Here is a 26843-nt window from a genome sequence, read left to right on the forward strand (position 1 = left end):
ATGGATGGATATGCTGCTGGATGGATATGTGTGTGTGTGTGTGTGTGTGTATGTGTGTGCGCGAGTATATACCTATCCTTTTTTCCCCCTAAGGTAAGTCTTTCCGCTCCTGGGATAACAAAGATTCCAAGACTTACCAAGCGGGAAAGCGCCGGTAGATAGGCACAATAAATAAAACGCACAAACACACACGCAGAATTTCGAGCTTTCACAACCAGCGGCTGCTTCGTCAGGATAGAGGGAAGGAAAAGGAAAGATGAAAGGATGTGGGTTTTAAGGGAGAGGGTAACGAGTCATACCAATCCCGGGAGCGGAAAGACTTACCTTAGGGGGAAAAAAGGAAAAAAGGGATAGGTATACACTCGCACACACTCACACACACACACACACACACACACACACACACACACACACGCACACACACACACACACACACATATCCATCCGCTCATACACAGACACAAGCAGACATTTGTAAAGGCAAAGAGTTTGGGCAGAGATGTCAGTTGAGGCGGAAATACAGAGTCAACGATGTTGTTGAAAGACAGGTGACATATGAGTGGGGGCAACTTGAAATTAGCAATTTGAAATTAGCGGAGGTTGAGGCCTGGTGGATAATGAGAAGAGAGGATATACTGAAGGGCAAGTTCCCATCTCCAGAGTTCTGACAGGTTGGTGTTAGTGAGAAGTATCCAGATAATCCGATGTGACACTGTGTCAAGATGTGCTGGCTGTGCATCAAGGCATGTTTAGCCACAGGGTGATCCTCAATTACCAACAAACACTGTCTGCTTGTGTCCATTCATGCGAATGGACAGTTTGTTGCTGGTCATTCCCACATAGAAAGCTTCAAAGTGTAGGCAGGTCAGTTGGTAAATCACGGGGGTGCTTTCACACGTAAATCAAGTGGGTGCTTTCACACATGGCTCTGCCTTTGATCGTGTACACCTGAACAGGTCAGAACCTGTCAGAACTCTGGAGATGGGAACTTGCCCTTCAGTATATCCTCTCTTCTCGTTATCCACCAGGCCTCAACCTCCGCTAATTTCAAATTGCTAATTTCAAGTTGCCCCCACTCATATCTCACCTGTCTTTCAACAACATCTTTGACTCTGTACTTCTGTCTCGACTGACATCTCTGCCCAAACTCATTGCCTTTACAAATGCCTGCTTGTGTCTGTGTATGTGCGGCTGGATGTGTGTGTGTGTGCGAAGATATACCTGTCCTGTTTTCCCCCTAAGGTAAGATTTTCCGCTACTGGGATTGGAATGACTCCTTACCCTCTCCTTAAAAACACATATCCTTTTTTCTTTCCCTCTCCTTCCCTCTTTCCTGATGAAGCAACCATTGGTTGCGAAAGCTTGAATTTTGTGTGTATCTTTGTGTTTGTTTGTGTGTCTAACAACCTGCCAGCGCTTTTGTTTGGTAAGTCACATCATATGACATAGTAGATAGTGTCAGAAGTTCCATACAGCTTTTCACAGATGATGTTGTAGTATACAGAGAAGTTGCAGCATTAGAAAATTGCAGCGTAGTGCAGGAAGAGCTGCAGCAGATAGTCACTTGGTGCAGTGAGTATAAACTGACTCTTAACATAGACAAATGTAATGTATTGCGAATACATAGAAAGAAGGATCCTTTATTGTATGATTATATGATAGCAGAACAAACAGTGATAGCAGTTACTTCTGTAAAATAACTGGGAGTATGCGTTCGGAACGATTTGAAGTGGAATGATCATATAAAATTAATTGTTTGTAAGGCAGGTGCCAGGTTGAGATTCATTGGGTGAGTCCTTAGAAAATGTAATCCACCAACAAAGGAGGTGGCTTACAAAACACTTGTTTGACCTATACTTGATTATTGCTCATCAGTGTGGGATCCGTACCAGGTTGGGTTGACAGAGGAGATAGAGAAGATCCAAAGAAGAGTGGCGTGTTTCATAACAGGGTCATTTGGTAAGCGTGATAGCATTACAGAGATGTTTAGCAAACTCAAGTGTCAGATTCTGCAAGAGAGCACTCTGCATCGTGGTGTAGCTTGCTGCCCAGGTTTCGAGAGGGTGTGTTTCTGGATGAAGTATCACATATATTGCTTCCCCCTACTTATGCCTCCTGAGGAGATCATGAAAGTAAAATTACAGAGATTCGCGTGCGCACGGATGCTTTCCGGCAGTCGTTATTTCCGAGAACTACACGCGACTGGAACAGGAAAGGGAGGTAATGCAGTAGCACGTAAAGTGCCCTCCACCACACACCATTGGGTGGCTGGCAGAGTATAAATGTAGATGTAGATGTAGATTACTGTATTGACATCTGTCAGGTCACTCACAGTTTGCATATCGAATATTTGTAAAAAGAAAAACTTTCAGAGTTTCTCTTCAAAATGCAATATGAACAACATCTGCACAATGTTTAGTTCTTGTGCAATAAATAATTGAAAGTGTTCCTGGACTTTATGCACACCCTGTATTTAAGATGAGAATGAAATTGGTATGATATGCCATCTCTACTGTTTCCTCACTACAGCAGTGTTTTACTGAGCAAAGAAGGTAGCAGGTCTCGCTCAATTTTATGTTCAGGTGTTCTCTATGCTTATCCAATTTTGCATTGCTTTTCAACCATAATCATAAGAATTTGGATTATGTGCTGTTATGAGGGTCATGCCAAAAGTAAGTTCTCCTATATTTTTATAAGTACAGAACTCTGTTTGTGTGGCAGTTGTTCACACTGTTGTGAAGAGTGCTTCACCCACTGTGTATAAACATGCGCATACTGCACTGAGGCTCTGTCTTGGCTTGGCAGCCATTGAGAAAGGGACCGAGTGAGGTGGTGCAGTGGTTAGCACACGGACTCGCATTCGGGAGGACGACGGTTCAATCCCGTCTCCGGCCATTCTGATTTAGGTTTTCCGTGATTTCCCTAAATCGTTTCAGGCAAATGCCAGGATGGTTCCTTTGAAAGAGCACGGCCGATTTCCTTCCCAATCCTTCCCTAACCCGAGCTTGCACTCTGTCTCTAATGACCTCATTGTCGACGGGACGTTAAACACTAACCACCACCACCACCATTGAGAATGGAGCTCCCGATGCGTGTTGCGTGCAGTTATTCAGTTTTTGAACACAAAGGGCACTGCGCCAATTGAAATCCATTGCCAATTGATTGAAGTGTATGGTGAGACATGCATGGATGTCAAAAATGTTCATAAGTGGTGTAGAGAGATTGCAGCTGGTCACACCGAAATTCACGATGAACTTAGGAGCAACAATTTCTGAGGAGACAGTGTTGAAGGTTGAGCAAAGCATGCATGAAGATCAGCGGATCACCCTGGATGATCTCTGCATGTTGGTTCCTGAGGTTTCCCGAAGCACCACTCACAGAATTTTAACAGAAACATTGAACTACCAGAAGGTGTCAGCAAGATGGGTGCCACACATGCTGACTGAGGACCACATGCGGCAACGAATTGATGCTTCCTGCGCATTTCTTCACTGCCTTGCAGCCAAATAGGACATCTTTCTCGACTCAATTGTCACAGGTGACAAAACCTGGGCATACCACTTTTCACCTGAGACCAAGCAACAATCACGCCGGTGGCAGCATCCTTCTTCACAGCATGGTGGTGGGCTGGTATGACATGGATGTACAAAAACTGCCACAGCATTTACAAAAAGGCATCGACAGAAATGGTGATTATTTGAAAAATAGCTAAATGTTCAAGCTGTAAACTGATGTAAACCATTATAGAAATAAACAGGTCTATGTACTTTTTTAAAAAAAAGAAGGAGACCTTACTTTTGGGATTATCATCATACAAACTGGTTTATCTTTGATAAAGGTAAATGGGATGCACATATCCTTGTTTAGAGCATTGTGAAATTTTAGTGTGATAGCTCTCCCTTACATTTCAGCAGAATTATGGTGCCTTCAACAAATAAGATGGTAGTCCATTAAATTTCAGGCATGCAACCACAAAAATAAAATTTTTATTTAATTTTTTATTTGTGCAGCTGCATGTCCAAAATTTTTGAACTATTCATTATTCCATGAAAAGTTGAAAATGCACAATAAGGTGGTATTTTGAGCATCCACATCTAATGTCAAATCATTAATAAAGAAGAAACAGAAGGGGTTCCGTTACTGATTGTTAAGGTAGACCGTATTTATTTAGATTATACTCTGATAAGTTCATCAAAACTAGACATATTCTTCATTACAAAGTGTCCACAATCCTTATTTATACATAACTGTTCAATTCCAGTTTACAGATTGCTTCACTTTATTTTCAGATAATCATTATTTGTTACAGTTACAGAATAGCTTGTCAATATGGAGCTGTAAGTTCTTAGTGAGTTATGACTGTGAACTCATAATTCCATATCAAAAAGTTACTCTGTAACTACAATGAATGATCTGAAAATGGGTAAAAGGCCTGAAGCCGGTTATTTGCAAATAAAGGGAATTGCTCTGTAGACAGAAATTGGACAGTTTTGTACTTTGATAAGTTTCCAGAAATAATGTGCTTGGTGCCTACTGCTTGCTTATGATCAGTATGGGAGAAACTTGTGGGTAATGTGGAGAAAATAAGATATTTATTCCCACATGTACTCGATAGCAACTTACAGCTGTACAAACATGAATGCATGCACAATGTAAAACACAAAATGCCTAACAGAAATGTAAATCAAAGAGCAACTATATCAGTATAGTTTAAAAATGTCACTGCAAGGAACATTTATGCACCACTGTACCAGGTGTACCAGTATGAAATGAGCGTTTTTTTTGTGAAAATGAAACACTAATTTTGGATTGAAAAGTAAAAACATTTTATTCAAAGTACTGACCATTGCTTTCTATACATTTTGACCACCTTTCTGGCAATTTGCGGACACCAAGCCAATAGAACTGTGTCCCATTGATGAAAACAAATGGTAGTCAGAAGGGGCCAAGTCTGGTGAATACAGTGGGTGGGGTAGCAACTCCCCGCCAAGTGTTTTGATTGTATCCTGAACCAGTTTTGCTTTGTGTGCAGGTGCATTGTCATGTAAAAAAATTACTTTGCCGTGTCTTCTGGCCCATTCTCGTCTTTTTTCAATCAATGCATAGTTCAAATTGATCATTTGTTGTCTGTAGCAATTAGTATTCACAGGTCCAATGGGTTTTAGAAGATCTTATACACCACACCTTTCTGATCCCACCAATTACAGAGCATTGTCTTCTTGCCGAATCGATCTGATTTTGCAGTCGATGTTGATGGTTGTCCCAGATTAACCCATGATTTTTCCCGTTTAGGATTCTTAAAATAAATCCATTTTTCATTGCCCATAACAATTTGATGCAAAGTTGATTTTCTTTCATGTCTTTGAAGCAAAATTTGACAAATGGTTTTTTGGTTTTCCATCTGTCTTTCATTCAATTCATGTGGCACCCATTTTCCACACTTTTGGATCTTTCCAATAGCTTTCAAACGGTCAGAAATTGTTTGTTGTGCAACATTTAGCATTGCTGCCATTTTTTTCTGACTCAAAGTATCATCTTCATCCAATATTGCTTGCAATTCGGCGTCTTCGAACTTTTTTGGTGGTCTTCCGCGTTCTTCATTTCTTACATCAAAATCATTATTTCTGAACCATTGAAACCATCTTTTGCATGTACCTTCTGATAGAGCATGAGCACCATATGCCTCAACAAGCATTTGATGTGACTCTGCAGCACTTTCTTTCAAATGAAAACAAAAAATTAATGCTTTGTGCAAATCATCACTTTCTGGTACAAAATTCGACATTGTTAACGCAATGAAAACATATGATGTTGTTTGTTCCATGACTTGATGTATACTAAATATCTTTGACAGATGTCATCCCAACCAAACAAAACAAAAAATTAAGGCTCATTCACAACAAACGTTCGCTATCGACACATTTGTATCTTAACACTCATTTCCATCCGGTACACATGGTAAATTTAGAAGAACAAAACATCTGAACAGGTTGCTACATGACTCCCCCCTTTATTGCTAACAATACTGCAGATTGAATTTCACACATGGTCCATCCCTTGTAACTACTTCTTTCATGACACCAGGTGGTGTGCCACATGAGTCAGTGGTTTTAATAGGGAGCAGGATAGTAAACCTCAACATTGGTCTTGGTGTCGCAGTGCCTGGTTGTCTGTGGTGCTCATGGAGCACAAGAACACCTCTTGCTGCTGATTTTATATCTTCTCTGGTTTGCACTCCGTGGTCATCGAAATGTCTGTTGTATCCAGAAAAGCTGGCTTGGTCAAACTCAATGTGACTTGGTGGGTGTATCATTGATCATTATATGGAAGGTATTGCTGGCCCTACTGACTACTGGATACAGTCGATCATATGGTGGCTGCAATGGCTTAGGCTCTGTATGCTTAAGAACACTTGCGTGCACTTGTCTAGCTCTGGAAAAATGGTAGAGTGTCTTTCCAACTGATTTCTAGACATTATTTGGTCTCAACTGGCATATATGTTCTTTTAATTGGGTGGCAAAGCCTGAGGCAGTGATTGTGTCATCTGCCATGCTGTGCAGAAACTCTCCAGGTAGGCATAATGTTTGTCCATATACCATTCCCACTGCTGTACTCTTCAGATCACTCTTAAATGACATTTATAGACCTAAAAGTGTGACAGGCAGTGTCTCTGTCCATTTTGGTTTTGCATGACATCTCATTGGTGCTTTTTACTGCCCATAAAGATGCTCAGCTACACTGTTTGATGCAGGGTGGTACACTATAGTGCATAAGCACTTTGTACCTAAAAACATGGTCAATGCTCTGAAGACATAGGCTTCAAATTCTCATCCCTGATCAGTGATGATTTTCAGCAGGATTCCAAACTGCCTAATCCAGCCACAAGAAATGGTCAGAGCCAATTATTGACGAGCAAGGAGAGATGCATCTATGGGCACCCTTTGATTTTTGTGGTGTAGTACCCTTACACTCAGTTATTTAATCTTTCCCATTTCATACAATGGTGGAATGATAACAGTTCATCACATTTGCCAGGTCTTGAGTACAGTGAAATGGATCATTGTGGATTAATGTGTTTAAAGGTCTTCATCAAACCCTGAAAGTCTTCCTGAACGAGGAGAGTCAGTAATAACAAAATGATCCTCCTCAAAATGAAAAAACCATTTTCTTGCCATATTCTATCCTTCCATTGGCATTATCCTCATACACAGTGCAAATATTTCTGCTGCCTCCACCACTGTTAGCCCTCAGCTGAACTCAGATGGAAGGATATATTGGAAACGTTCAGATTTTTCCACTTGGCACTCCATTTTCTAGTCTCTTCAGCTCCATTCACTATCTCCAAATGACAAAATTGTGACACATAAATTCAAATAGCAACAGTGAAGTACAAATAAAAAATTACAATCAATAAATAAACCCATGCCAAAAAGAATACTAACCTGCAAAACAAAAACACTATGAAATAATGCATCAAACTAATAAACTGCTCCTTATGGTTATAATTTTCTGTGGAAATGCAATTTGAAAGTAACAACTTAATATATTAGTAAAGGTGTTACATTATTCATTTAGGTTAGTAAGTTCATAAACTTGTTACCACTTTTCTTTGTTTAGTAAGCTGTTGGACTGTTTTATACGTTATCCTAATTATAGTATCTACATGTGGTTCTTAAAGATACATTGTATCCAATGCAGTGGTTTAATTTCAAGCTTAATGCTTGAAATAAATTGTCACTAAAAGCTACATTGATAATTTTTATTGAAATGCTGTATAAACTGTCCTTGACTAGAAACAAATGCAAATCTGATACACTCTTTCACTCTCTTTTACTCAGGTAGCAGCATTTACTTCATTTAATTTGTAGGATGTAGCAATGTTCCAAAGGGACATTTGTTTCTACTTTCTTATAAAAAGTCAGTCTTTTAAGTCTCTGCAAGTTATCAAATTGCTTTCAATTTCAATTACTTTTTAGTAATAATTACAATTTATTTAGGAAAGGTTCAAAATTTCCTGATTGTGATTGATAACCTATAGCAATAATCAAGTTGAACTTAGTCATTTTTATAGCTGCAGTCTGACAGTCCTTTTTGGCATTCATTTGAGTTAAGTGAGATAGGATAATAAAATCTATATTTTCAATATGAATCAGGACAGACTGTTAGTCACCACAACTCACATGATGAGGCATTGGCAGGCAGGCCTTGGTCCAGTACCTGTTCCAGACATCCTCCTGCTACCATCTACTCCAGTCCTGTGACTGGTATTTCTCACACCATGAAAGACAGGACCACCTGTGAAAGTTGCCACATGGTCTACCAATGTAGCTGCAACCAGTGTGCTGTCTTCTATGTGGGTACAGCCAATAACAAACATCTGTCCACGTGAATGACCACTGCTAAACTATGCTGAAGAGACAACTAGACCACCCACTTGCATGCTGCACAGCATGATATGGTTGACTTCAGTGACTGCTTCAAATTTGTGCCATCTATATTCTTCCCACCAACACCAACGTTTGTGGATTGCACAGGCTGGAACTCTCCCTGCAACGCATCTATTATTCCCATAACTACCTAGGCTCAACATTCACTAGTACTGTCATCTACTATCATCCACTTCGAACATCACATATGCCTTCTATCTCCCCAAAGGTCACTTGCACAATCCTTTTCTCCTTCACTTCCTCTGGCCCTCCCCCTCTCCCATTAGCACAGCCTCCCAATGCGGTGCCTAGCAGCCCACCATCCTGTCTCCAATACAACACTTAGTACTCCTACAGGCAGAACTACAACATCTTTCCCCACCTCTACCCTGCTACCCCTCCCTCACCCTGCTATCCCCCTCCCCCCTTCCCACCCGACACGTCTTCTGTACCATCACTGCTCACCACAATCGGGCCTCAGGACTCAGAGACAACAGTGGTAATGTGTGTGTATGTGTTTCTACATCTGAAGGAAGGTTATGTCTGATAGCTTAATATTATCTGACAATCTACTGTTAAACTTACCCGTCCATCACTCAATGCCACCTCTCTGTGGTGAGTAGCAATATATCCTAGTTCATGTTGTTGTTATTCCATCCCAGATTTTCCATTGCTTAAAATCTGTATTCACTAAATATATATATCACCACCCAACCCTGCTTCTGTGCTTACTTTTATTCCTACAACAGTGAAAAGACAAAATGAAATGAGTTATTTTTGCACGCTGAATTAGTTCAGAGTTAGGCCATCGATCAGAACTGCATATTACTGATATATCCTTTAGCTCATCAATCATACAAGGGAGTGGTTCCGTCTGACATGTCAAAACTTATCCGGGAATTTTCCACAGAGAAAAAATACACCAAAAGAAATTTACTGTCAAAATTTTAGCTGTTAAGGCACACTGCAAGTACTTAAAAAAAACACTTATAACAATGGTTTATACAGCTCATTCTGTCTTAGCATGCAATTTGACGAATAAGCAGACACATCTGTACCAATACAACATAGCGCCATCTCATGCAAAGACCAAAGTGGAAGCACACGAATTTTAAGCATGTAAACCATACCTGAAATGCTGCAAATCATCAATTTGTTGTGCAACATGCAATTCATAGTGACAGCCAAACTTGTTACTCAAGGAAAGATAATCAAGGCAGCATATGATGTTACATTACAGACGACTTCCATAAATCAAGACTTTAATTTGTCGGCCCATTGACAAAAAAATTAATGCATTCAGACACTTCACAGCAATTACTAATTTTATTTAGGCAGGATTAGCATAGAGTAAGAAATGGCCATGCCTGTTGATCTGCATACTGTGCTGTGTTCCAGGCATACTTGATCAGATTCTTAAAACGCAGTGATGCAAACTGACAATGTGCAAAGGGCTCAAGCTCCACTGATAAATTGGAAATAACAAAAAACTATTAGAAGTTGTATTGTCCAACAGTTTTCTGAAAAAAAGCTTTACACTGTCAGATAATTTCTTTATCATCAGTCTGAATCACACTATTAATTCGGGTGGAATGCGAATTATATTAAGTCTTTTTGTCCTCTTACAGACTGAGATGTCATTATGTCCAGATCAAGAGACCAACAAAAGCAGTGAATTATTTTCTGAATCTGGTAAGAAGATATTCAAGATCTAATGTTGAAAATAATTCTCTCCCATTTTTCCAGATTTTGCTATGTCAGTTACAAGATTATTGGAACTAAACAATACTTTTTATAATTTTTGGTCCTATTTTGCCTTGAGGTTCCTGAAGACAGATATAAGGCTGTGTAAATAGTAATCCACTGATACTTATCACTGGCATTATTGTATGCAAAAATGTTGTAGCATTCATTGACTGCAAAATGGCTGTCTCTTTTTTTATTCAAAATGATAAAATGCAGCTCATGCACAGTTTTTGCATGAAATATAATTGACTGGCTTTAAACAAAGCATGTTAGGGGGTAACAAGGAGCTTGATCTTCACATCAGCTACAAATTTCTCTGTAGTATTACCTATTAATCACATCTCCTTCACACATTTACTTGAAGGGAACTTTGTAATTTTGCAACTTCCTATTCCACATAATTTCCTGAATCTGTTTAAACAGGTTGCAAAACCCTGAAAATAACTAATATTCATTTCACTCACAATTCACAATGTGCAGTCTCATAGATCTCTCTTGGTAAAGATGTGTTAATTCTCACAAGCAACTCTAAATCTTTCAAATAGTTTTTCTTTGACACTTTCGTGAGTTTCACTTTGCTGTATATTTCAAACTTGTGTAAATATTTCTTCTATTTATACAATTCACGATCAGTAATTATGAAACAAAATGGGTTTTGCACACCAATTAATTTCAAGCGTTTTCTCTCTTCTTCATTTAACCAAAAACTTTAGAGTCTCTTCTTTGCCATTGAGAGTTATTACCTGTACATGTTTTATTTGGGCTAGGAATGTACTGAATTTTTGTTCTGGACTTTAATTAGCTCAACAATCTTAGTTCAAACCACAATTTATGGACTTGTCAGAGTTATTTCCTATTGCTTCTACTGTCTCCACAATTTCTAATGAAATGTCCACATCATATGAATGAATGTCCAAGAAATTAACTAATAAACGACACATATGTAGGTCCTCAGTGGAAGTGGGTGATTTCAATTTCATACCATGTTCTTCATATTTCATCTTTGCAACATTGATAACACTAACTGAGATCTACATTACTTAAAACACTGAAACCTGCACAAAGACAAATGCTATTAGCAAGCATATCTGAAGAAAACAAAAAGAAAATTATTTTATCTCTACTGTCAACCTTACTGACACTGTAAAGGCAACTGCTAATTATTATGGATATTAAATGAGTAACAAATTCAAATAAATATAAACTGTAAACAGTTGTGTCAGAGAAATTATGAGTGGAAACTGAAATTCACTGTACAAATCATGATTGCATTGTACCATTTTATCTCTTTACTGATGTACTATTAATTGAGGATATATGCCCACCATTTCGTGCAAGTGCTGTCTGCTACAGCTATGGAAGGGCTGCCCCTGGTGGACTATTGATCTGGCAATTTCAGAGGTTTTTTTTTATTTTTTTATTTTTATTTTTTTTTTAAATAGTTGCAGTGTATCTTAGCAGCTAAAACTTTAACTTCTGTTTCCTTTGGTGTATTCTTCTTGTAGAAAAACTTATGCGGCATGTTATCACAATGTCGGATTGACCATTCCCATGTTACTATGCAGGGGTTGTACATCATGGTGATACATTTTTTAGGTCAGTTTAATTCACAAGTTGGTAGCTGTATGTCCTGTTTACAGCAGCACATACCTCTAGTTTATATTCAGATCACTAGTATACTGCTTTTTCTCTCTTCTTATTTGCACACCAGTTCATAGGTGTATGTATACTCTTGCTTTGTTTTGGCACTATCAGTTTATAGTCGTTTTTGACCAACCTCTTTCTAATAACCAGAGTGTTGTTGCTGTATTTGCTGGTTTGAAATTCTGCTTGCCAGCTGTGTTTCTGATTCTTCCTATGTGCTTGTTTATGCTCACATACTGACCCATAATTGTCTGTCTGTTCTTGTTTAGATCTTTCACTTCACGATGCTGGTTATGCTACTTGTTTGTCCATTTATTACTCTACTTATTTTTTTAAAATTTTGACCATATGTATAAAACAGATAAGCCTATTTCAAATGTGAATGTTGTCTCAGTTGTTCAGGTATAGATGTTGAACTTTATATTTGTTTCTTTCCAGTCATTCCATTTCAAAATTTACAGTCAGTCTCTTCCTACACACATTTGCAGCAATACTGATTTTTTTCTCTCATGAAGCAATTAGCAGAGCTGTTTTGTTGTTGTTGTTGTTGATGTTGTAAGGATCATATCTGAGAACTACTGGATGAATTATTACATTCGTTTTGGGTGTTAGTTTCAATAAGCATTTCAGATAGCCCACTGTGTTCCTCTGAAACACTTTCTAATGCTCATCAGTGTCATTTGAACAACCACTAACTGTTAATATACTGTTCCATGAAAGGGTTTGATTAATTTGTCCACATTTTTAAGAGCTTCTTTGACTGGGGCACCAGATTTTATAATACTTTGTGCAAAGAACTGATTAGTTGTCTATAGTAATTTTCTATGTGAAATTGGCAATCACAGATAGAGGGTAATATAAAGGAAATAGCATGTCATTTGACCATTTGTGTTGACATCATTAGTAATTAATTTTCACCCCATTGTTACACAGAATGCCAAACAGCCTTCCCTATTTATCTGTTTCAGTGCCATGAATTCTAAGTCTTGACTTTAAACCCCAATCTTTTACTTTCTGTTTCCCTTACATATCTTTAATGTATTCATTGACCTAATTTTGCTTCTCATATTTCAATGTCTTTGCACATATTTTTCCTTCCGATTTCCTTTTAAATTATCATAAAGGACACTCCAAAAATCTCAACAGTGACATTTTTTTCTAAATGTGTCTGACTGTACAATAATTTCAACACATATTGTTATTATGAATGCTTTCACATGTTATTACTCCAATCAAAGATGTAATACACTACATTTTTACTGTGGTATGTAAGTGGAGAGTATAGCATAAGTATATATTTTGTTGTAAATTTATACAAAGAGATGCTAAATTGCTGTCAAATGTATACTTTACATCTACACCTAATTAATGATGTCTTACATATTTCAGGGATTCTCTTATTGTGGCCATATCAAACATACTGACGTCATTCTTTGCGGGCCTGGTCATTTTTTCTGTGATTGGATTCCTTGCTCATGAGTTGAATGTGGAAGTAAAAAAAGTTGTGGATCAGGGTGCAGGGCTAGCCTTCATTGTTTATCCAGAAGTAGTGACACACTTACCTGTCTCACCATTGTGGTCCTTGCTTTTCTTCGTGATGTTACTTACACTGGGCCTCGACTCACAGGTATGAGACTTTTGCAGTTGTTCTGCTCTTGTCTGTGTGTATCTTAAATGTATTATTAGCATATTATTTCTCATGACTCACAGTCAATGTTTCTCTGTATTAGTATCTTGAGGAGCACTGCTGAGAAACTTACACTTCTGCATAAAATAAGTCATGTTCATTTTTTTATTTTTATTTCCTGCCCTTGAGATCATCATTTTGCCTTTAAGTTCCTGTAATTTTTTTTTACTGGTTTGACTGTGGTTCTTGGTGAAATGTTGTAAATAATTATACAAGAAAAGACACATTTTTCCATGTGTTTCACAAAATTGTGTTTTATTTTACATGACTTAGGTTTTGGGTTATGGGTTCATTTTCTAATGTCACCATTTCAGTTATGTTGTATGTATCACCTAGTATGAATGAAACAAATAATCTGTAACCATCAAATAAGTTAAGTAGTGTTTCAAGATAAACCAAAATGTTACAATATGAATGTAGAAATATATTACAACCCCCTACATATCACTCCTGTGTGGACAGTAAAGTTAAGATTGAACCAATTCAGTGGGCACTGGGGTGTTTAAGCCATTATTCTTCCTGTGCTCCATAGGTAAATGAAATGGGAAGAAGCCCAATAACTGGTAGATTTGCTATGGGAAATATTCTCTGCCATACATGTCACAGTAGTGTACAGAGTATTGATGTAAATGCAGGTACAACAAAGAAGTTAAGTGTTGATATGAGACATTGTTGGAGTACTGTGTGGTAGTTTACAGGTAAAATATAGTGTTTCTCACTACACAGTGTTGGCAGTACTATTGAACGGAGAGTTGTGGCTGTTTCAGGAATTTTCACATTATTCAAGGATAGTGTTTCATACAAATTACATGGGACTGAGATAAAACGTAGTTCTCCTTTAGATATTGTGGCAAATCCAGATGTGGTGAGATAGGAGTGGCTGTTAAGTTTTTCAGCAGCAGTTCTGGATAACCCTTGCAAAAAGGTCTGAAAGTATACCTGCTCTTGCTCATGAGTAGTGCACTATTTTGACATGTATGGAATATTTTTGGTTGGTGTCCAAACAATAATGCGCAGAGTTGGAGTCTGTCTTTTTATGTTCCTCTGTTCTCTTGCTATGGGTATGTTTGGGCTGATTGTGAGTATAATTTTGCTCTCAGTAACCATTTTTAAGGGTCCTTCAATGTCTCAGATAAATTGTTTATGTAGGCCAAGCCAAGACCAGGAGCAGATCAAGCAAGGAAAAGTGAGGGACACTCTATTTAATGTTTCCAAACTCTGAATTTAGTATTTTCCCTGATGTATCATTTGTTAGTGTAACACTTTGTTTTCTTGTTAAGGCATGACCCCATATATGTAAGGGGACTGCCTTTAGTTTCCATAGCACCATTTTATGATCCACCCAATCAAAGCTATTGGCTAGATCATGGAAAATGCCAGCAGAATGTTTTATCTTGTTTAGTTCTCCTGTAACTGGACACGTGAAATCATAAGTTGTTTTTGTAGAAGTACAAGCAATTGTTAAAATATTACTTTCAGAGAGGTGGTTCAATTTTCTGATGTAAGCTTTCTTCATATCAATTTCCGATGATGCAGGAAGGAGTGAGATGGACCTCTAATTAGAGATCTGTTGCTTTTATAAATGAAAGTTACCAACATATATTTCAATCATTCACGAAATATGCTTTGACTCAATTATAGAGATAACTCTTAAAGGGCATATTTTTTAGGACTTTGATTGAAGTACCGTCATGCCAAGAACAGTAACTACTTCTTAGTGACATAAAGTTTTCTGTGCTCTAATTAACAAATAATTTAATGAAACTGATGTCTGGTGGTGGAGTATATGATGCCTGTCTGTAAATGTTCTGACAGATCTCCTTCTGATGACCGTTCTTTAACCACGTGTTTTCATGTACTTTTAGTAAGAATTCATTGCTTGAAGGTCTCTTGGGCATGCAGCCAGGTTGACCAGTCAACCCGGCTGCATGTACAAGAGACCTTCAAGCATCTCATTCGCCAGGAAAATCTACGAAAACACATAAGAGTTCATTGAATTTAATCGTCAACACTTTAAATATAGTCTCATCTGTCTCACTAGAACTGTCATCAGTGAGTTGAATATCATTCACCTCATCAGATTTATTCATTTTGTAGCTAGTAACACTCCAAATTGTCTTTTGCCTTATTTTTAGTATGTGCACTGTACATGTTTTTTGCATTTTTGATGACACAGTGACGAATTTTCCAGTACTACTTGTAGTAATTTTAAGTCTAGGCTAGGGTCAGTCATTGGTAATAAATTAACCTCTCCCGTCCTGGCACAGAATATGTTGATTCTAGATTTTAGCCGCCATTTCTTTTAGCTTCCACACTAATTGACCCTGGATAATTTTAAAGGAAAACAGGATTAATAGTGTTGTAAGAATTTTGTCATCTACTGTGTGCTGTTGGTAAAATTGTTCCCATTTTTCAACTTGTAAATACTTGCAGAGTAGTCTGTGTCAGTGTATACAATTCTGTGATATAACAGTAATATTATGAAAAGCCAAGACAGCTACTCATCAGAGGAGATGTTGAGTCACAGACAGGCATAACCAAAAGACCGTTCATTATATATTAAAGTTTTGGCCAAAAGGCCTTCTTCTGAAGTCGAAAACAATCACATTTACACAAGCACAATCTACACAGATATGGCCACTGTCTCTGGTCATTGTGGCCAGACTGCCTGTGATATTTTAATTTTTCCCTTATTAGTTCAACTTCATTGATTGGAGTGCTTCGTTGATGTCATTTGACCACCATGGTCAGATAAAACATTTATTATGGGTACATCTATTTCATGGAACACAGTTGAATTTAGAAATGAATTGGCAATCGCCATTGCATATGTGTTCATATTCTTGCTGGGAATGTTTCTGTGGGGTGAAAACTGAAGCTGCACACCATTAACTCAATTTGTCCTAGGTCATAACTATCCAAGATGAAATTATTGTTGAAATCTCCACATACAACTACTTCTACTAACACTTATTAGTACTGTCTGTGTTTGGTCAGTAAAGTCTTAAACATTTTGCACTGGGGACCTTAGAATGTTGATCTGCTATCTTATAAGTTTGAAAGTGTGTTGCTAAAGTACAGCTCCTGAAGACCTGTTCAGTGCAGTTATTTTTAGATCTGTCATCTGGGTTTTATTCCACTCTTTCTCCATGTTATTCTTACAGCAATGTGATACTAACTTGTATCCATTTAGATACATCTGCTCATTTTTTGTGGCTTCCAAATGTGTACTTATTGATAACAAAAAGTTGTTTTTCTTTGCATAACAGCCAATACAAGCCATTCAAATTAGAATTTCATTACATATAACTTTTTCCAATAATTTATTTATTTATTATGTCAAGTAATGTTGGACTTATTTAGACAATTGGCACTAAAATAATTCACTAGTACCTTTGTACCACATACTGACTCATTCCACAGTTTTCTCTCTCTCTCTCTCTCTCTCTCTCTCTCTCTCTCTCTCTCTCTCTCTCTCTCTCACTCTCTCACACACACACACACACACACACACACACACACACACACACACACACACACACACACACACACACTCCCTCCCCCCCCCCCCTTAAACTACATCTTCTGACATATTTCACATAGGTAACTTCATGCTTATGCCAGTTTATATTTGATTTAACCTGAAAGGGAATCATTAATGTGCTGATAAATTTATGATCAATAAGCATTTCGAAACAGAACTGGAATGTTGTTTCTAATGACTGGTGTGAACATCATTAGCTCACTATAAACTATTCCAACCATTAAGCAAACTAAGTGTTGAGACTACGAAGGCTTTCCCAGCGTAATAATTGATAATATTCTTCTCGGGTATGCAGCCGGATCGTAACGTCTTCAAGACACAATATTTCGCTGGGAAGTCAGTTCCGGCGAGATCGGGCACCAGCACTCTCACCTGAAGATGGCAGCCAGTTGGACCGCGGAAATATTGTGTCTTGAAGACGTTACGATCCGGCTGCATACCCGAGAAGAATATTATCAAACTAAGTGTTCACTGACAGATTTGCCATTGACTGAGTCCCTCCTGGCAGCTGGATTGATAACTTCTTATCACGCTTCTTATTGGCTCTCTGCTAGATGCCACTCCTAGAATTGCTCTGTTACTAATTGTCTATCCTATGTCATCTCCTTCATTTTGGTATTCTATGTAATCATTTTGTCTGTATAATTTTTGAATTCATTGATTATCTAAATGGTGCACAATTCTATTACTGTGTTGACGATATAAAATATGATGACAGGAATTTTCAGCAAACACAGTGACATTTAAGAAATTTGAAGTTCCATCAGTCTGCATTTATTTTAACAATAGTTCTGATATGACAATCAACCTCAATTTGACATTGTCCAATAGTAAAAAACGATAGGTCAGTAGCCAGTGATTCCCATATCTGTCCCATGATGCCCTGGGCTGTTGCAAAAATGAAGACAGACAGAGAGTATGAATAAAAATCAATTGAATAATGTTGACAATCCATTGTGAAGTATATACCATGCAGTTCTGAATGTTCAAAAATTAATGTAGAACAGGAATAAGGATAGATATATTCAATCTGATTCCACAATTTTAGAAGTTGTGTAGAGAACAGAAAGCTCCTTCATCTTATTAATTATATTAATGGTAAATCTGTTCAAAATATATGTTTCATAATTATATTTTTAAGCTAACAGCACCAACTGTGCACTTCAGTTTCATTGGATGGACCAATGTTTGACTTGGGGTGCTGCAGAAAAATTCTGAAATTTAAAAGGTGTCAGGAACCAAAAAACGTTGGGAAGCATTGGTTATTATTATTATTATTATTATTATTATTATTATTATTACTATTATTATTATTATTATTATTAACCTAAATCTATGATTTGATTATGAATAGTGACTGTTTGCAACTGAATCTAATTATGCCTGATTAACTGTGACTAACTATTTAACAAACATTATTTTTGATTACCTGAGACTAATGGTGACTAACCAATGGTAAATAAATGTGATACTGTTCACCATATGTATTCATAGCCTAGCACAGAAAATTTTCTACTAATTATCTACAAGATGATAAAACACAAATGCACTTTCAATAATAATACTAATAAAGCCCAAGGTGAAGACAGTCTCACAGCAGCAATTCGAAAATCTGTTGAAGATCTCATTACAGAATTACAAAAGAAAAACCAGATTATGTCCGAAACATGGAAAAAAATCCCAGAAAACTGGAAGGCTGCATTAACTTACCCACTTCTAAAAAAAGGGGTCAAAACAGATATCAGAAATTACAGAGGAATTTCATTACTACCCTTAGAATACAAAATATTATTGAAAGTCATTCTGCAAAAATTAAATACTCAGTTGGATAAACAAACTGGAGTGTATCAAGCTGGATTTAGAAGTAACAAATCCTGTCCACAGCAAACCCTAAACCTTAAACAAATAATTAGTTACATGAAAATATCTAATAAAAATAGTGCTTATAGTTGCTGATTTAAAACAAGGCATATGTTTCAATAGATGGACTCCTTCCTTGAAACCTTGAAGGAATTTTCAGTAGATAGGAAAACTCAAAATAACTAAACAAACTCTTACAAACACAGAATCTAGTCCCTTCCAAATTGTATCAGGAGTCAGATAAGGAGGCATTTGCATCTTTGTTATTCAGTTGTGTTCTGAAAAAGGTTATAAGACAATGGAAAATAGATGAAAAAAACCAAAGATAAATTAACTTTACAAAGCTGGGTAGATCAAAAGAAGAAATAAATTGAACCTTAGACAATGCAATGAAAAGACTAGAACTACTGAAGGAGATAGCTAAAAATGCAGGTCTGCAAATATTGTTTGAAAAGATAGAATACATGACCATGAAAGTAACTCATCAAGAATTTTATGAACCAAGTATACAACACCAAAAAACAGGCAACTTTAAATATCTGGGTCAAAATATAAACATAAAAAGTGAAAAAGAAGCAATTAAAATCAGAACTGAAAAGAATGAAACAGAATACATGGAAGTTAGATGGCTTTACAGTAAAAAATGTCTTTCTAGTGAAGCTAAATCAAGGAATTATAATACAGTTGTAAAATCAGAAGCCCTCTGTAGGTTGGAAACACTACTTTTATGAAGATGCAAAACAGTATTAGAAGATTTAGAAAAGTGAGAAAGAAGAATCTCGCAAAAATATTAGGTCCTGAAGGAATGATTTAAATGTTCCCTTCTATGTTCCTTAGGGGCACACATGTATAAAGAGGCCTGCTAATTAATAAAGACAACAATAAGTGACGAGATGTGCCAAAAGAGGCATGCGAGCTGGTTTGGAGATAGTATTCCTAGAAGCTAACAACTACAATAAAATTTAATAAGTTACTATCTCTTAATCAAGGTGGGTCCTTGCTTCTGGCAGAGCCCTAGAATAGGGCAGAATTTGTTCAACATCACCTGACGGCATGAGAAGACTCACTTCAGTGACGTGCTTGGCAGTAAAGGGGTGCCACATGGCCAGGGATGGAACAGTAATAAACTTGCCTGGTGCACACTGCACTATGTACACCACACTGCGCACAGTGTTCCAGATGCTGATATCAGCGGGATGAACCAGATTTCCAACATCGGGCTTGGTACAGACACAGTCAAGGGAAGCCTCCCAAGGGAACATGACTTGAGAAGATGCCATAGTGATGCAGTAGCACTCGTCTTGTTAAGTGGACCACAAAAAATGCTGACCTTGGATGCAAGTGTAAAATTGTGCTGTATATACGTAATCCAGCAAAGTACAGCAGATGACGATGCAAGGCATGTGTCATTGCGTGGGACGATCTGCTGAGAGCACAGCCAGGAGATGGTGCCTGATCAAAGTGGGAGAAGAGACTGCCCAAGCAACAGTTCAGCATATGTAGCATCCAGAAAGCTTGGTAGTGTATGATCTACATCCAGCGAGAGTGATCAGGGAGGCTGCTGAGGAGATGTGGTAATACCTTGACTGGTAGTCACTTTGCACTTGTTTACTGAGAAGGAAATATAGGTGCCAGCCATGCATAGGACTGTTTGGAGCTGACAGGATGCTTGCTGGGGGGCATGCCCGAGTTGCTATGGTTTCCAGTGAAAGGAGGGGCATGGGCATCTCCTGTGCAGAGCATTGGGAGCGTCTGAAATGGTGTTGCTGCTCCAGTGGTGTGCTAGTGGTGGTGGTGATGGCATTCTTTCAGGAGTGGTGGGCACCTGTGGTGGAGCCAGGGCGATGTTTTCATCGGCTGGAGGTTGTGAAAGGACAGTGTGATGGTGACATCAGGGTCCCAAGTGCTGGAAGATGTGTCAATCATGTAGGCGGTTGGTGGTGGGCCAGAGGCAGCGTCGGCTTGGGGTGCATCACACACGACATCGGCAATGAGATGTCGGGAACAGTGTAGAGGACAGTGATGGCCTGCATTGTATTCGAGACAGGACTAGTGGTGCTGTGACTGGGGCCATTGGTAGGTGGTGGCAACTCACCTCAGTGGTGCTGTGGTGAAGGGGGGCCTCTGGGACGTAGGCTGGCTTGAACCTGTCAATGGAGACAGTTCTTGCACTCCTTTCAGACAAATGGAAAACATCTTGACCCCATGTTGCAGCACCATGTGGGGCCAAATATTGAGTACAGATGGTGGCTGGTATTGTCCACCCATAGTGTGCTGTGAGGTCATGGTGGATGAAGGTATGATGCTCACCATGAAGTTGCAGAGGTTTTGGTGGCAACTGGGCCATGAAGCCTTGGAGCTGCTTCACAAAACCTGGGATGGTGCTGTCAGGAGGAAGTGGGGTTGCTTCCAAAAATTGCCAGGGATGGTGAGTGACTGTATATATACCAGCCAGCAAAAGTCCCCAGTTTGGTTTTGTGTGTGATTTGTAGGCCTAGAAGTATTAGAGATAGAGTAGCAGACCATTCGGAGAATAACATGTAAGGGCGGCCTTAAGCGTGCAGTGGCATGGGTCCACCATGCCGTTTACTGCAGTGTGGTAGCTGGTAGGGCGGTGGAAATTGGAGCCGCAGGTGGCCATCGGAGATCAGAAGAAGGCAGGGGTGAACAGGTGCCTGTGATCTGTAGTAATGTCATGGAGGTCTCCAAATTGGGATCCCTAGGTCTGAATGAAGGCTGCAGCCACAGTTTTAGCTGAAATATCAGGGATAGGGGTGGCCTCGAGCCAGCATGTAAATCAGTTGATAATTGTTAACAGATATCAACATCCAACGGAGGAGGTTAGTGAGCCAACAGTGTTTAGTGTACGTGCATGAAATGGTGTTGTGTGGGGAAGGGGGGGGGGGAGGGGGGGAAGGCAGCTGCAGGGGAATGAACATGCTGTCCGATCTTAGCACGGAACACAGGACTGGGCCCAGTTGCTGCTGTCACATTGAATGCCCAACTAGCAAAAGTGTTGTTTCATGAGGGTGGCAGAAGTATGGATTACCTGAATGTGCAAGGCAATGGACATGGTCAAATGCAGTTTTCAGAAGGCAGGAAGGAGAAAGGGGCAGGGTCGATCGGTGGAACCACCAGGATGTGAAGGATCCAAGACGACATCACACCAGATCTTGTGGTCAGAGAAGGTTATGAATCCTAGCTGGAGATTGAGGCCAGAGTTGGCATTCTGAAGGGTGTCGGTGCGTCACCCTCCTGAGAAGCAGCCAGGGAATTATAGTCTGCGGGTTGGATGATGGCACAGGAGCAGGTAAGGCAATGGGCCACAATTTTATAGATGCCAGCAGCATGCCAGACCTCAGTAGTGAATTGTGCAATGTGCTCCTGTAGCTTAAAAGGTCTGGGTGAGATCCGATTTATGTCATCTGCAGAAACCAGAGATGAGTGGGCATTGGTTTGTGAAGATTGTAAATGCATGTGCCTCAACTGAAGATTGGAAAGAGCAGTTGTCTTTGTGGACTATGAGCAGCTTATGGTCATATGCACCCCAGTGGAATTGTGCATCAGAGAGCTTGGACAAAAAGAAGTTGAGTGACTGCCACATGTTGTCCACACGTTGTTGTAGCAAGGCCCTGAAAGCCATCTGGCTCACATCTGTCACTGTTGTGAGGGGAGCAGTTGGGTGGGCCAAAAGGGCCACATTGGTGAGGTGCCATTTACTTTTAAAAAAAAAAAACACTCAGTCGTGGCCTGGTCCAAGGAAGTGCTGTAGTAAGCAGCTCTTGAATGGCAGTGACGTCCTTAAGATGTTGACAGAAAGAGTTGACCATGCTGATGAAAACGCCGAAGACATTTGGAGATAGTAGGGTACGGAAAGTCTGCTACTGTCTGTACTGTCTTGGGGAAGGGACGGGAGCAGGCAGCAGAGACTTAAGTGCCTGAGGAATTCAATCTTGCTTGACTGGAGAACACATTTGCCATGCTGAGGATCACTCCAGCTTTGTGTAGAAGGGAAAAAAAATCATTTAGGTGTTGGTGGCGTTCCCTGGGTCCCTGGAGTAGATGAGTATCTCATCTAGGTAGTCAAAACATCCCAGTGCGCCTCGGAGGATATTGTCCAAAAATTGCTGCCATGTCTGTGCAGCATCGTATAGGCTGGATGTCTTGATTGCACTATTGAATGGGCCAAAAGATGCAATTATGGCTGTTTTCTCAATGTCCTCCAGGGCAACTAGGATTTTTGTGTAGGCTTTAGCGGATTCTATAGAGGATAGCAGTCAGGTATGGTGCAGGCGTTGTTGCAAGAGCACCAGGAACCATCCTTCTTGGGAACAGGGTGAAACGCTGAAGTCAAGGGGCTTTTGGAAGATTGATTTACCCCTGCTGTGACCAGCTTCCAAACTCCTTTTGTGCAATTTTGTAATTACAAGAGGGGAGGGGGCAGGTGCGGGCATGGCAGAAAATTAGCGGACCGTAATGTGGCTTGAATACAAAATAAATGGGCAAACATTTTTGTGAGTGTTTTGTGTGTTTCTCTGAAGATATGAAATGAGTAGCAAGAAAAGTGGTCTAGGGTAGGAGTGTGTGCAAGAGGCAGTGATGATTGGAAAGGTGACAGAAAGCTACCTTAGGTGGTATGAAAAATTACTAGATCGGTTAGATCTCATTTCAAGGTATGAAGATGACAAAATTTGTTAAAGTACTCCAGATTGATATGTGTTAGCCAGTTCATAGATAATTATGTGGTTTTGTAGCTAATGCTGTGTGAAATCTGCTTGTGAATCATGCATGTGTACAGAAGGATGCAGTTGTGCTGATGGAGCCTCTCTTTCTGACACTCCCCCACTTCAGGTGAAGGATGTAGTTTTTGAATAATTTAAAAGGTGATCTGCAATAGAATATACACACATCAAAAAAAAGTTTTGTATCACCTTGTTTCCGAGACTTCTGGAATCTGTACAGAAAATTGGAATAGAGATCAACATGAGCATCATTTCTGCCCTTTTTATTGCTCATGAAAACCATGCCATACAGCAAGACCTTCAGAGGTGGTGGTCCAGATTGCTGTACACACTAGTACCTCTAATACCCAGCAGTACATCCTCTTGCATTGATGCATGCCTGAATTCGTCGTGGCATTCTATCCACAAGTTCATCAAGGCACTGTTGGCCCAGATTGTCCCACTCCTCAGTGGTGATTCAGCATAGATCCCTCAGAGTAGTTGGTGGGTCATGTCATCCATAAACAGCCCTTTTCAGTCTATCCCAGGCATCAGAATGAGATTTTCACTCTGCAGCAGAGTGTGCGCTGATATGAAACTTCCTGGCAGATTAAAACTGTGTGGCGGACCAGACTCAAAATTGGGGCCTTTGCCCTTCGCGGGCAAGTGCTCTACCAACTGAACTACCCAAGCATGACTTACGTCCCATCCTGACAGCTTTACTTCTGTCAGTACCTCATCTCCTACCTTCCAAACTATACAGAAGCTCTTCTGGGAACCTTGCAGAACTATCACTCCTGAAAGAAAGGATATTGCGGAGACATGACGTAGCCACAGCCTGGAGGATGTTTCCAGAATGAAATGTTCACTCTGCAGTGGAGTGTGCACTGATATGAAACTTCCTGCCAGATTAAAACTGTGTGCTTGACTGAGACTTGAACTCGGGACCTTTGACTTTTGTGGGCAAGTACTCTACCAACCATCTCATTCTGGAAACTTCTCTTAGGCTGTGGCTACGCCATGTCTCCGCAATATCCTTTCTTTCAGGAGTGCTAGTTCTGCAAGGTTCACAGTAGAGCTTCTGTAAAGTTTAGAAGGTAGGAGACGAGGTACTGGCAGAAGTAAGGCTTTGAGGACAGGGCAAGAGTCGTGCTTGGGTAGCTCAGTGGGTAGAGCACTTGCCTGCGAGAGGCAGAGGTCATGAGATTGAGTCTCGGTCCACCACACAGTTTTATCCCAGGCATGTTCACTAGGGTTCATGTCTGGAGAACATTCTGGCCACTCTAGTCGAGCGATGTCATTCACAATGTGTGACTGACGGGGGCACGAATTGTTTCCATGAAGACAAATGCCTCGCCAATATGCTGCCGATATGATTGCACTATTAGTCGGAAGATGGCATTCACGTATTGTACAGCCATTACGGCACCTTCCATGACCACCAGAGGCGTACGTCGTCCCCACATAATGCCACCCAAAAACATCAGGGAATCACCACTTCACTCCACTTGCTGGAAAGTGTGTCTAATGTGCTCAGCCTGACTGGATTACCTCCAAACATGTCTCTGACAATATGCAACACTCATTGGTGAAGAGAATGAGATGCCAATTCTGAGCAGTTCATTTGGCATGTTGTTGGTCCCATCTGTACCATGCTACACGGTGTTGTGGTTGCAAAGGTGGACCTCACCATAGACATTGGGAGTGAAGTAGCAGATCATGCAGCCTATTGCACACAGTCTGAGTTGTAACACAATTTCCTGTGGCTGCACGAAAAGCATTATTTATAATCGTGGCATTGCTGTCAGGGTTCCTTTGAGCCATAATCCATAGACAGCAGTCATCCACTGCAGTAGTAGCCCTTGGGTGGCCTGAGTCAGGCATGACATCGACAGTTCCTGTCTCTCTGTATCTCCTCCATGTCTGAACAACATTGCTTTGGTTCATTCCAAGGTGCCTGGACACTTCCCTTGTTGAGAGTCCTTCCTGGCACAAAGTAACAATGCAGATGCAATTGAACCATGCTATTGACCATCTAGGCATGGTTGACCTACAGACAACACGAGCCGTGTACCTCCTTACTGGTGGAATGACTGGAACTGGTCAGCTTTTGGACCCCCTCTGTCTAATATTTACAACTTTATGTGGGTTTAGTGACATCTCTGAACAGTCAAAGGGACTGTGTCTGTGATACAATATTCACAGTCAACATCTATCTTCAGGAGTTCTGGGAACCAGGGTGATGAAAAACGCTTTTTGATGTGTGTATTTATTTTGCGCAAGTGGATTACATTTAAAGCAGGAAATATTAGCACCCCAATTATTGGAGATTTGTGTTCTGTTATTCTACTGTCAATTATTTAGTCAAATTACTACCAAAGGATTTATAAGTTAGGTAGTAAATAAATAGACAACAAATAAAACAGAAGTGGAGGATGGTTGGATGAGAGAAATGGACAGAAGCAAAATGAAAGGTAAGAGCACCAAACACAAAATAAAGAATTATGTAGAGACAAGGAGGACACTGAATCTTAACTGTGTGTCATAATTGATTTCCAATTTTCAGTGAACTCCGAACCAAACCTTAACTTTAAGAAATATAATCCATTTCTCCCTGGTAGAAAGTGGTATACTACTAACCTTCAAATATAAATTGTTTTTCTGTTATCATAGCCCTACTTGTATCTTTGATTTCAGTTTGCTCTAATGGAGACTGTTACAACAGCCCTGCTTGACCGTTTTCCAAGTCTGAGGGGCTACAAGATATGGGTGGTTATGGTAGTATCTGTCTTTGGATACTTTGGTGGCCTTATATTTACAACAAATGTGAGTTATAATATCTATTTTGATGACTTTTATCAACTGTGAACTGTATGGATAATTTCAGTAAATACCAAAATTGTATCCTCAATATTTTATGTTGCCATTTCATATCTGAAACAAGATCAATGATAAGCATGTGGGCAAAGTTACTTAGCATTAAGTATGAAACCCATTACTAAAATATTATCTCATGGTGAACATCTACAATATCTGAGAGTCACAAAACTATAGATGATTGCCAATAAACATTAGCAAAACAGATATCCCTTCACAACTTGTTTAATTGTCTGATTTGAACATATTACTATTGATGACTCAAATAATTTTTACTAGTTTTTAACACGTAGTGTCAAACAGATATTACTAAATTTTTAATGGTAATAGTCAATTTC

The 26843-nt window shown here is 39.4% G+C and overlaps 1 protein-coding gene across 1 annotated transcript in view; it reads left to right on the top strand.

The window, feature by feature from the left end:
* Positions 1-26843, top strand: part of LOC126282289 (mucin-5AC-like) — a 758596-nt gene that overhangs the window by 675592 nt on the left and 56161 nt on the right. The window contains exons 9-10 of the mRNA XM_049981941.1: positions 13206-13443; positions 26326-26454. Coding sequence (XP_049837898.1) covers positions 13206-13443; positions 26326-26454 — 367 coding nt within the window. The remainder of the gene's footprint in view (positions 1-13205; positions 13444-26325; positions 26455-26843) is intronic.

This window comes from Schistocerca gregaria, chromosome 7, assembly GCF_023897955.1.
Source record: "Schistocerca gregaria isolate iqSchGreg1 chromosome 7, iqSchGreg1.2, whole genome shotgun sequence".
Taxonomy (NCBI): Eukaryota; Metazoa; Arthropoda; class Insecta; order Orthoptera; family Acrididae; genus Schistocerca; species Schistocerca gregaria.